This window comes from Vulpes vulpes, chromosome X, assembly GCF_048418805.1.
Source record: "Vulpes vulpes isolate BD-2025 chromosome X, VulVul3, whole genome shotgun sequence".
Lineage (NCBI taxonomy): Eukaryota > Metazoa > Chordata > Mammalia > Carnivora > Canidae > Vulpes > Vulpes vulpes.
In genome coordinates, this window is record NC_132796.1 from 53,816,075 (window position 1) to 53,828,988 (window position 12,914).

Genomic DNA, 12,914 nt, shown 5'->3' on the forward strand with positions numbered 1-12,914 from the left:
TTGCATTTCTATACACTAAGAATGAAGTAACAGAAAGAGAAATTAAGAAAACAATCCCATTTGTAATCCCATCCAAAATCATAAAGACACCTAAGAATAAACCTAACCAAAGAGGTGAAAGAACTGAATGCTAAAAGCTATAAAACACTGATGAAAGAAATTTAAAACAACACAAAGAAATGGAAAGACATTCCATGCTCATGGATTGTAAAAACAAATATTGTTCAAATGTCCATGTTACCCAAAGCAGTCTACAGGCTTAATGCCATCTGCAACGGCATTTTTCACACAGCTAGTACCAATAATCTTAAAATTTGTCTGGAACCACAAAAGACCCAGAATAACCAAAGCAATCTTGAAAAAGAAAAGCAAAGCTGTAGGCATCACAATTCCGACTTCAAATTATACTTCAAAGCCATAGCAACCAAAACAGTATGGTCCTAGCATAAAAAGGATGTGGAGGAAAAGGAACACTCATGTACTGTGGGGAAGGCAAACTCATGCAGCTGCTATGGAAAACAGTATAGAGGTTCCTCAAAAAACTTAAAAATAGAACTACTTTATGTTCCAGCAATATACTACTGGATATTTACCCAAAGAATACTAAAGAGGCATATGCACCTCAATGTTTATAGCATCATTATTTACAATGGGCCAAGGTATGGAAGCAATGTAAGTGTCCATGGATTGATGAATGGATAAAGAAAATGTGATATACAGTTGTGGATACACATATAGATATATCCATACAATGGAATATTATTCAGCCATAAAGAGGAATGGAATATTGCCATTTGCAACAACATGGATGGAGCTAGAAAGTATCATTATATAATGATAAGTGCAATAAGTCAGAGAAAGACAAATACCATATGATTTCACTTGTGTGGAATTTTATATACAAAATAAGCAAAGGGAAAAAATAAGAGACAAAAAGCAAGAAACAATGTTAATTATAGAGAACAATTGGTTGGGGGTGATGAGTGAAATAGTGATGGGGATTAAGGAGTGTATTTTTTAAGAGCACAGAGTGATGTATGGAATTGTTGAATTACTCTATTTTACACCTGAAACTAATATAACACTGTATATTACCTTACTGGAATTAAAATGAAAAAAAGTGTAGCTAATTATCCTTTTGTTTATAATAGAGGGTATAGAAAGGCTGTGGATTATTAATGGTTACCCTGCCTTCAGGTGAGACTCCATGCAACAGAGAGATTTGCTTTTCTTTCTCCAAATCCAGTCAAGAGAGAAGATTCACTGGCTTCCTTTTTCAAAACATTCTGATTATGAGGTTCTTATTCAGATATGATTTCCATTTCCTGTAAGATATGTAAGACCAAGATTATTATTCTCATTTTATACATGAAAAACTAAAACTCAGAAAAATTTAATGAATTTGTCTATGATTTTTCATAGCTAATAAGTAACTAGAATCAAAAATATTCATTTATTGTCTAATATGCTTAGCCTGTTAGCATTTTCTATTTTTCAGCTATAAGACATGGTTCTCTGAATTTATTTTCAAATTTACCCCCAGGAACTTAGCCATTTAATTGGAATTCTTTTTACTTAGTGATTGTCTTTAGGTGATATGGCCAACAATTTAGATGGAGAATAGATTAGTTTATTTGCCCATGTAAAAACAGTTTTGAGCCTTGCAATTTTACTTGTGTTGTTGGTTAACATATTAGGAAGAAAATAAGATTTATGGGTTAAGCAATTAACTTTATTGGATGGCATGAACAATTATAAAGCTAGTATAATTAATGTTTTAATCATGATGGCACTGAATTCTTTGGTCATTTATCTTTATAACATCTGCTAATAGGCATATGGTTTATAGTGTTGATTCTAAGATATGTCCATTAAAAGATAAAAATTCAATAAATTGATTCCTCTAGTGCAATTTTTACTTGGAAGAGTTGTAAAGCTCCATATTTTTTATACCAAACATGTTAATGGGGTTTTTATTTTTATAGCAGCTTATTTTTCTAATATTTTCATAATTTTTACTTGCACAGCCAGATGTTAGAATTTTTTCCCATAGATTTTATAGTCAAACAGCTTTCTAAAAAAAAGGGAATAATTTTTGTGATCCAGAAATACGATTTCACTGAAAGCAAACTATTTTTAGTATGCCTTTGAATTGTATAACCTTCAAGCAGCATTTCCAGTATAAATATGCCTACCATGCTCTTGCCTTTGAACTAACTTTGTCATTGTTTACAGAGAGGCACAAGCAGCACTTCCAGGAATGGAGGTCGTAATTTAAAATGTTAAGTTTGTGTATTTAAGGACCTTTCAAAATTCAAAGTTTACAGCAATTTTGAATCTACTTTATGCTGCGTATTAAGACCCTTTTTAAAAAATGTAATCACTCCTTACTGTCTTTCTAGTGTAGCTTTTCCCTGCAAACAATAACAAGTGTTAAAATTGTTATGTTGCAACTTTGCCAGGGAGAAAAATTAAAAAATCCAGGAAAAGTTTAAAATCCAGGAATATTACCAAAGTTTAATTTTAATTCCATTTCCTCTGGTAATATTTAGGTTTTAACTGTTACATAACACTTCTAGTCTTACTAGTCATAATGATTGGAGACTGTAATATTCCCTGAATAATGAGAATATTTGATAGAAAAACTGCTTGATGGGTAGTCTTTACCACCAGTTTTATTGTTATTTAATTACTGGTAATTTCAAAAGATTATGTTGAACATCAGAATAAGTTCTGTAAACATGAAATTATATTGTTTTGCTTTCTAATGTCATCCAAGAGTATGTGATACATATAGGGAGGAAATGTCTTTAGACATGTAATTCCTTAAAATGTTTGTAATAAAATAAACATTTTCTTTAGGTTTAGAGATAAGTGGTGGAAAGCTGCCCACAAACTGTTAAATAAAGATTATGCCCCTGTTACAGGTGGCCCCAGAAGAATTTAAGACCAGCATTGGCCGTGTGAATGCATGTTTGAAAAAGGCTCTCCCAGTCAATGTGAAATGGCTGCTATGTGGTTGTCTCTGCTGCTGTTGCACACTGGGTTGCAGCCTGTGGCCTGTTATTTGTCTCAACAAAAGAGTGAGTAACCATTTTATGTATAACCTTAGAGCTAACATTTATTCAACACTTAAATGTGCCAAGAATGTTACATAATTTTTTAAAAATTCTCTTAACAGTGCTAGCCTCATTCTAGAGACAAGCTTGGGGGAGAGAGATAAAGTGATTTGTCTAGCCTTTATTAATACTGTATCACTTAGTATGAGTTCCCATCATTTTATTTTCTTCTCTTTTTTGACTATTATTTTTTATTAGTTTCAGGGATAGAATGTAGTGATTCATTAGTTGCATATGACACCCAGTCCTCATTACATCAGGTGCCTTCCTTCATGCCCATTACACAGTTGTCCCTTCTCCCACTCACCTCCCTTCCAACAACCCTCAGTTTATTTCCTGGAGTTCAGCATCTCTTACGCTTTTCCTTCCTCTTTCTTTCTTTCTTTCTTTCTTTCTTTCTTTCTTTCTTTCTTTCTTTCTTTCTTCTATTATTTTTATTTTTTATTGAAGTTCAATTTACCAACATATACCATATCACCCAGTGCTTACCCCATCAAGTGCCCCCTCAGTGCCCATCACCCAGTCACCCCAACCCCCTGCCCACCTCCCTTTCCACTACCCCTTGTTCATTTCCCAGAGTTAGGAGTCTCTCATGTTCTGCCATCCTCACTGATATTTTCACTCATTTTCTCTCCTTTCCCCTTTATTCCCTTTCACTATTTTTTTATCTTACTTTATATTTCCTTTCCATCCCCTATGTCCATTTGTTTTGTTTCTTAAGTTCCACATAGGAGTGAAATCATATGGTATCTCTTTTGCTCTGACTTATTTTACTTAGCATAATACCCTCTGGTTCCATCCATATCATTGCAAATGGCAAGATTTCCATTGTTTATATATACCACATCATTTTTATCCATTCATCTATTAATAGACATCTGGTCTCTTTCTACATTTTTTATATTTATATTATTTTATTATTTAAATTTAGTTTGCCAACATATAGTATAATAACCAGTGCTCATCCTATCAAGTGCCTTCCTCATTGCCCATCACCCAGTTACCCCATCCCCCCACCCACCTCCCCTTAAGCAACCCTTTGTTTGTTTCCCAGAGTTAGGAGTCTCTCATGGTTTGTCTCCCTCTCTAATTTTTCCCACTCAGTTCCCCTCCTTTCCTTTATAACCCCTTTCACTATTTCTTATATTCCCTGTATGAGTGAAACCATATGATGCTTGTTCTTCTCAGATTGACTTATTTCACTCAGCATAATACCCTCCACTTCCATTCACATCAAAGCAAATGGTGGATATTCGTCTCTTCTGATAGCTGAGTAATACTCCATTGTGTATGTATGTGTATATATATATATATATATATATATATATATATATACATCTTCTTTATCCATTCATCTGTCAAAGGACATCATGACTTCTTCCACAGTTTAGCAATTCTGGACATTGCTGCTATAAACATTGGGGTGTCCCAGTGTTTCACTACATCAGTATCTTTGGGGGTAAATACCCAGTAGTGCAATTGCTGGGTCAAAGGGTACCTCTATTTTTAACTTTTTAAGGAAGCTCCATACTGCTTTCCAGAATGGCTGTACCAGTTCACAATCCCGCCAACAGTGCAAGAGGGTTCCCCTTTCTCCACATCCTCTCCAACATTTGTTTTTTCCTGTCTAGTGAATTTTCACCATTCTCACTGTTGTGAGGTAGCATCCTATTGTCATTATGATTTGTATTTCCCTGATACAGAATGATGTTGAGCATTTTCTCATATGTCTGTTGGCCATTTTTATGTCATCTTTGGAAAAATGTCTGTTCATGTTTTCTGCCCATTTCTTGACTGGATTCTGTTTTTTGGGTATTGAGTTTGATAAGTTTTTTATAGATATTGGATACTAGTTCTTCATCTCATAAGATATTTGCAGATATCTTTTCCCATTCTATAGGTTACCTTTTAATTTTGATGATGGTTTCCTTTGCTGTACAGAAGCTTTTTATTTTGATCAAATTCCAGTTGTTCATTTTTGCTTTTGTTTCTCTTGCCTTTGGAGACATGTGTAGCATGTTACAGCCAAGCTGAGAATGATTTCTGCTTGTGTTCTCCTCTAGGATTTTTATGGATTCCTGTCTCACATTTAGGTCTTTCATCCATTTTGAGCTTATTTTTATGTAAGGTGTAAGAAAGTGGTCCAGCTTCACTCTTCTACATGTGGTTGTCCAATTTTCCCAGCACCATTTCTTGAAGAGACTGTCTTTTTTCCCATTGGATATTTTTTCCTACTTTGTCGAAGATTAGTTGACCATAGGGTTGAGGTCCATTTCTGGGTTCTCTATACTGTTCCCACTGACATGTATGTCTGTTTTTGTGCCAGTGCCATACTGTCTTTTAATGGTTACAGCTTTGTAATACGTCTTGAAGCCTGGAATTGTGATGCCTCCAGCTTTGGTTTCCTTTTTCAATGTTCCTTTGGCTATGCAGGGTCTTTTCTGTTTCCATACAAACTTTAAGATTGTTTGTTCCAGCTCTGTGAAAAATGCTGCTGGTATTCTGACAGGGACTGCAGGGAATGTGTAGATTGCTCTGGATAGCATAGACAGTTGAACAATATTTGTTCTTCTATTCCATGAGCATGGAATGTTTTTCCATTTCTTTGTGTCTCCCTCAATTTCTTTCATAAGTGTTCTATAGTTTTCAGAGTGCAGATCCTTTACCTCTTTGGTTAGGTTTATTCCTAGGTATCTTATGGTTTTGGTTCAATTGTAAATGGGGTTGATTCCTTATTTCTCTTTCTTTCGTCTCATTGTTAATGTATAGAACTGCAGCTGACTTCTGTGCATCAATTTTGTATCCTGTGGCTTTGCTGAATTCAAGTATGAACTCTAGCAATTTTTGTATTTGAGTCTTGAGTTTTCTATATACAGTATAATGTTGGCTGCTAAGAATGAAAGATTTATTTCTCTGACTATTGGGATGCTTTTTATTTATTTTTGATATCTGATTGCTGAGGCTAGGACTTCCAATACTATGTTGAATAACAGTGGTGAGAGTGGACATCCCTGTTGCTTTCCTGACCTTAAGGGAAAAGCTCTCAGTTTTTCTTCATTGTGGATGATATTCTCGGTAGGTCCTTCTATGTGGTTTTTATATTATTGAGATATGTTCCTTCTTTCCCTACACTGCTGACAGTTTTTATCAAGAAGGGATGTTGTATTTTGTCAAATGCTTTTTCTGCATGACTTCAGAGGAGTCTGTGGTTCTTGTCCTTTTATTATGTGTTGAATCATATTGATTGATTTACAGATGTTGAACCAACCTTGCAAGCCAGAAATAAATCCCACTTGTTCATGGTGAATAATCCATTAATGGACTATTGGATCCTGTTAGCTAGTATCTTGGTGAGAATTTTGGCATCCTTGTTCATCAGCGATATTGGTCTGTAATTCTCCTTTTTGGTAGGGTCTGGATTTGAATTCCCATCATTTTAACTAAATGAAGTATAAATGGAGTACTGAAGTAAATTTAAATGAAACTAAGCTATTTAATTCTTTTCACAAAATCCAAAGCTGTGACTTAAAGTATTTCTAAGTGGTGTGCCTCGGTGGCTCAGTCGGTTAGGCGTCTGCCTAACTCAGGTCATGATCCTGGGTTCATGGGATGAACCCCTATGTTGGGCACCCTGCTTAGTGGGGTGTCTCCTTCTGCCTCTATCCCTGCCCTCTGCTCATGTGCTCTCTCTCTGGCTCTTACTATCTCTAAAAGATGAATCAAATCTTAAAAATTGCAGATTTCTATTTTATGTATATTTTTATTGGAGTTGAGTTTGCCAACATATAGTATAACACCCAGTGCTCATCGCTTCAAGTGCCCCCCTCAGTGCTCATCACCCAGTCACACCCCCCTGCTCACGTTCCCTTCCACTACCCCTTGTTCATTTCCCAGAGTTAGGAGTCTCTCATGTGTTGTCACCCACTCTGATTTTTCCCATTCATTTTCTCTCCTTTCCCCTATAATCCCTTTCACTATCTTTTATATTCCTCATATGAGTTAAGCCATATGATGATTGTCCTTCTCTGATTCACTTACTTCACTCAGCATAATACCCTCCAGTTCCATCCATATCGAAGCAAATGGTGGGTATTCGTCATTTCTAATGGCTAATATTCCATTGTGTGTGTGTGTGTGTGTGTGTATAAGTATATATATATACACACATATATATACATACCATATCTTCTTTATCCATTCGTCTGTCGATGGACAACAGGCTCCTTCTACAGTTTGGCTATGGTGAATATTGCTGCTATAAACATTGAGGTACAGGTGTCTCAGTCTTTACTGCATCTGTATCTTTGGGGTAAATCTCCCAACAGTGCAATTGCAGGGTTGTAGGGTAGCTCTATTTCTTTTTACAATTATTTAAAAGATTTTATTTATTTATTCATGAGAGACACAGAGAGAGAGGCAGAGACACAGGCGGAGGAAGAAGCAGGCTCCATGCAGGAAGACCAATGTGGGACTCGATCCCGGGACTCCAGGAACACATCCTGAGCTAAAGGCAGGCGCCAAACTGCAGAGCCACCCTGGCACCCCGGGTAGCTCTATTTTTAACTCTCTGAGGAACCTCCACACAGTTTGTCAGAGTGGCTGCACCAGTGCATATTTCCACCAACAGTACAAGAGGGTTCCCCTTTCTCCACATCCTCTCCAACATTTGTTGTTTCCTGTCTTGTTAATTTTCCCCATTCTCACTGGTGTGAGGTGGGATCTCATTGTGGTTTGGATTTGTATTTCCCTGATGACAAGTGATGCAGAGCATTTCCTCATGGGTTTGTTGGCCGTGTGTATGTCTTCTTTGGTGAAATCTCTGTTCATGTCTTTTGCCCATTTCATGATTGGATTGCTTGGTTCTTGGGTGTTGAGTTTAATAAGTTCTTTATAGATCTTAGATACTGCCCTTTATTTGGTATGTCATTTGCAAATATCTTCTCCCATTCTGTAGGTTGTCTTTTAGTTTTGTTGACTGTTTCTCATGCTGTGTAGAAGCTTTTTATCTTGATGAAGTCCCAATAGTTCATTTTTGCTTTGGTTTCCCTTGCCTTCATAGATGTATCTTGCAAAAAGTTGCTGTGGCCAAGTTCAAAAAATCAAATACACAATGCCTGTGTTCTCATCTAGGATTTTGATGGAATCTTGTCTCATATTTAGATCTTTCATCCATTTGAGTTTACCTTTCTGTATGGTGTAAGAGAATGGTCTAGTTTCATTCTTCTGCATGTGGCTGTGCAATTTTCCCAGCACCATTTATTGAAGAGACTGTCCTTTTTCCAGTGGATAGCCTTCCCTGCTTTGTCAAATATTAGTTAACCATAGAGTGGAGGGCCCATTTCTGGGTTCTCTAGAATTCTGTTCCATTGACCTTTTGTCTGTTTTTGTGCCAGTACCACACTGTCTTGATGATCAAGCTTCGTAGTACAATTTGAAATTGGGCATTGTGATGCCCCTGGCTCTGGTTTTCTTTTTCAATTTTCCCCTGACTGTTTGGGGTCTTTTCTAATTCCGCATGAATCTTAATGTGATTTGTTAGAACTCTCTGAAGAAAGTCTATGGTATTTTGATAGGGCCTGCATTGATGTGTAAATTGCCCTGGGTAGCATAGACATTTTCACAATATTGATTCTTCCAATCCATGAGCATGGAATATTTTTCCATCTCTTTGTGTCTTCCTCAATTACTTTCAGAAGTGTTCTGTAGTTTTTAGGGTATATATCCTTTACCTCTTTGGTTAGGTTTATTCCTAGGTATATTATGCATTTGGTTTAAATTCTCAATGGGATTGACTCCTTAATTTCTCTTTCTTCAGTCTCTTTGTTAGTGTATAGGAATGCCACTGATTTCTGTGCATTGATTTTGTATCTTGTCATATTGCCAAATTGCTGTATGAGTTCTAGCAATCTTGGGGTGGAGTCTTTTGGATTTTCTCTGTAGAGTATGTCATCTCCAAAGAGGGAGAGTTTGACTTCTTGGTCAATTTGAATGCCTTTTATATCTTTTTGTTGCCTGATTGCTGAGGCTAGGACTTCTAGTACTATGTTGAATAACAGTGCTGAGAGTGGACATTCCTATCGTGTTCCTGATCTTAGGGGAAAAGATCTCCGTGTTTCCGCATTGAGAATGATAATTGCTGTGAGCTTTTCATAGATGGCTTTAAGATGCTGAGGAATGTTCCCTCTATCCCTACAGTCTGAAGAGTTTTGATTAGGAATGGATGCTGGATTTTGTTAAATGCTTTTTCTGCATCAATTGAGAGAATCATATGGTTCTTATTTTCTCTCCTATTGATATGATCTATCACATTGATTGTTTAACGAGTGTTGAACCAACCTTGCATCCCCAGATAAATGCCACTTGGTCATGGTGAATAATCTTCTTAATGTATTGTTGGACCCTATTGGCTAGTATCTTGTTGAGAATTGATGCATCTATGTTTATCAGGGATATTGGTGTATAATTCTCCTTTTTGGTGTGGTCTTTGTCTGGTTTTGTAATGAAGGTGATGGTGGCCTCATAAAACGAATTTGGAAGTGTTCTCTTTCTATCCTTTGGATCAGCTTTAGTAGAATCAATATTATTTATTCTTAAACATTTGATAAAATTCCCCTGAGAAGCCGTCTGGCCCTGGACTTTGTGTCTTGGGAGTTTTTTGATGACTGCTTCAATTTCTTCACTGATTATTGGCTGCTCAGGTTTTATATTTCTTACTGTTCCAGTTTTGGTAATTTGTGGTTTTCCAGAAATGCATCCATTTCTTCTAGATTACCTAATTTGTTGGCGTAGAGCTGCTCATAATATATTTTTTAAATTGTTTCTATTTCCTTGGTACTGGTTGTGATCTCTCCTCTTTCATTCATGATTTTATTAGTTTGAGTCTTTTTCTTTTTAATAGGCTGGCTAATGATTTATCTATCTTATTAATTCTTTCAAAGAACCAACTCCTGGTTTTGTTGATCTATTCCACAGTTCTTCTGGCCCCTATTTCATTGAGTTCTATTTGAATCATTATTAACTCTCTTCTGCTTGGTGTAGGTTTTATTTGCTGTTCTTTCTCCAGTTCATCTAAGTGTGAGGTTATCTTGTGTATTTGATTTTTTTCCAGTTTTTTGAGGGAGGCTTGTATTGCAATGTATTTCCCTCTTAGGACTGCTTTTGCTATATCCCAATGGTTTTGAACGGTTATATCTTCATTCTCATTAGTTTCCATGAATCTTTTTAATTATTCTGTAATTTCCTGGTTGACCCATTCATCTTTTAGTAGATGCTCTTGAACCTCCACGTGTTTAGGTTTCTTCCAAATTTCTTTTCGTGATTGAGTTCAAGTTTCAAAGCATTATGGTCTGAAAATATGCAGGGGACAATCCCAATCTTTTGGTATTGGTTGAGTGCTGATTTATGACCCAATATGTGGTCTATTCTGGAGACAGTTCCATGTGTACATGAGAAGAATGTGTATTCAGTTGCGTTCAGATGGAAAGTTCTATAAATATCTGTGAAATCTATCTGATCCAGTGTATCATTTAAGGCCCTTGTTTCTTTGGTAATGTCCTGCTTAGGAAATCTGTCATTTGCAGAAAATGCCATGTTGAAGTCTCCTACTATTAGTGTATAATTATCTAAGTATCTCTTTACTTTGGTTATTAATTGATCTATATACTTGACAGCTCCCACATTAGGGGCATAAATATTCATGATTCTTAGGTCTTCTTGTTGGATAGAACCTTTAAGTATGATATAATGTCCCTCTTCATCTCTTAGTACAGTCTTTGGGATAGACCTTAATTTATCTGAGATGAGGATTGCTAGCCCAGCTCCTTTTGAGGACCATTTTAATGGTAAATGGTTCTCCACCCTTTCATTTTCAGGCTGGAGGTGACCTTCGGTCTACAATGAGTCCTTTTTAGACAGCAAATCGAGATGTCTTTCTTTTATATCCAGTGCGATACCCTGCATCTTTTGATGCGATCATTTAGCCCATTCACATTCAGAGTAACTTGAAAGATAACGAATTTAGTGTAATCATAATGCCTGTTCAGTCCCTGTTCCTGCAGATTATTTCTTTGGGCTTCCTCTTTCTTTTGCAGCGTCCTCCTTAACATTTCCTGCAAAGCTGGTTTGGTGGTCACATATTCTCCCAGTTTCTGTGTATTTTGGAAACTCTATATCTCTCCTTCTATTCTGAAAGAGAGCTTTGTGGGATAAAGTATTGGCTGCATATTGTTCTCACTTAGTACCCTGAGTACATCCTGCCGGTCCTACCTAGCCTGCCAGGTCTGTGGAGAGGTCTGCTCTTAATCTGATATTTCTCCCCATATAAGTTAAGAGTCTTGTCTCTCACCGCTTTAAGGATTTTCGCTTTTCTTTGGGATCTGCAGGTTTCACTATTAAATGTCATGGTGTTGAATGGTTTTTATTGATTTGGGGGGAGATCTCTATCTCCTGCATCTTAATTCGCGTTTCCCTCCTGAAATTAGGGAAGTTCTCAGCTATGAATTGTTCAAATATGCTTTCTGGTCCTCTGTCCCTCTCGGCACCCTCTGGAACCCCAATTAAACGTAGATTTTTCCTTTTGAGGCTGTCATTTATTTCCCTTAACCTTTCCTCGTGGTCATTTAATTGCTTTTCTCTTTTTTCCTCAGCTTCTTTCCTTGCCATCAAGTTGTCTTCTATGTCACTCACTCTTTCTTCTACCTCATTAGCCCTCATCGTTAGGACAATGCGGTTCTCAGCTCTCATTTGTTCAAATATACTTTCTGTCTCTTTCTCCCTCTTGGCATCTTCTGGAACCCCAATTATTCGTAGATTGTTCCCTCTCAGGCAATCATTTAATTCTCTTAGCCTTTCTTCATGGGCTGTTAATTGTTTTTCTCTGTTTTCCTCAGCTTCCTTCCTCACCATCAACTTGTTTTCTATGTTGCTCTTTCTTCTACCACATTAATCCTAGCCTTTAGAACCTGCAGTTTGGATTGCATCTCATTTAATTTATTTTTAATTTTGGCCTGATTAGATCTAAATTCTGTAGTAACAATATCTCTAGAGTCCTTTATGCTTTTTTCCAGATCCACCAGTAGTTTTATAATTGTGCTTCTGAAGTAGTTTTCTGACATTGAATTGTAATCCATATTCTGTAACTCTGTGGCAGAGAGTACTGTTTCTGATTGTTTCGTGGTGAATTCTTCCTTCTATTCATTTTGTTCAGTGCAGAGTGGGTGTATGAGCAGGGGGAGGCAAGAATATCAACCACAAACTAAGTAAATTTCACCCTATATGGTTTTGACGAGGTCAGAGACCAGAAAATGAAAAAGAAGATCAGAACAAAATAACACTAAAGGACCACTAATGTGAAAAACAAATTTTAAAACAAAGTAGAAAAAAATAAATGGCCAAAAATTCCAAAGAAGAAAAAAAAAAAGTAAGGTGGAAAAAAAAATTTTAAAAGTTGGGGGACTGGGAGATGGTGGTGAAGAAGTTGTAGTGGGGGGATAATGAAGTCTATATGAAAAAGACTACTGGAAATTTTTAATGTCGTATAAAAATGAGTTTTAATTGAAAAGGAAAAAAATGGGGGAAAAACTTTTAAAATGGGGGGACCCTCTACTTCTATATATTATATTCCTTTGATTTTCCCTTGGTCCTGGAGCTTTGCTGAGCTGCTTTGTCAATAACTTGCTCTTCCCCTGTCCTTCCAGCTGGTCTCCTGGGGGAGGGGTCTGCTGTGCTGATTCTCAGGTGTGTATGCCTTGGGAAGATGCCCCGCCCCCTACCAGGTGCTGGGCTCAGTGTGAGCTG

The 12,914-nt window shown here is 36.7% G+C and overlaps 1 protein-coding gene across 1 annotated transcript in view; it reads left to right on the forward strand.

Moving 5' to 3' along the window:
* The window catches only part of CHIC1 (cysteine rich hydrophobic domain 1), a 59,488-nt gene that overhangs the window by 27,926 nt on the left and 18,648 nt on the right, over positions 1-12,914 (forward strand). The window contains exon 3 of the mRNA XM_025988476.2: positions 2,928-3,083. Coding sequence (XP_025844261.1) covers positions 2,928-3,083 — 156 coding nt within the window. The remainder of the gene's footprint in view (positions 1-2,927; positions 3,084-12,914) is intronic.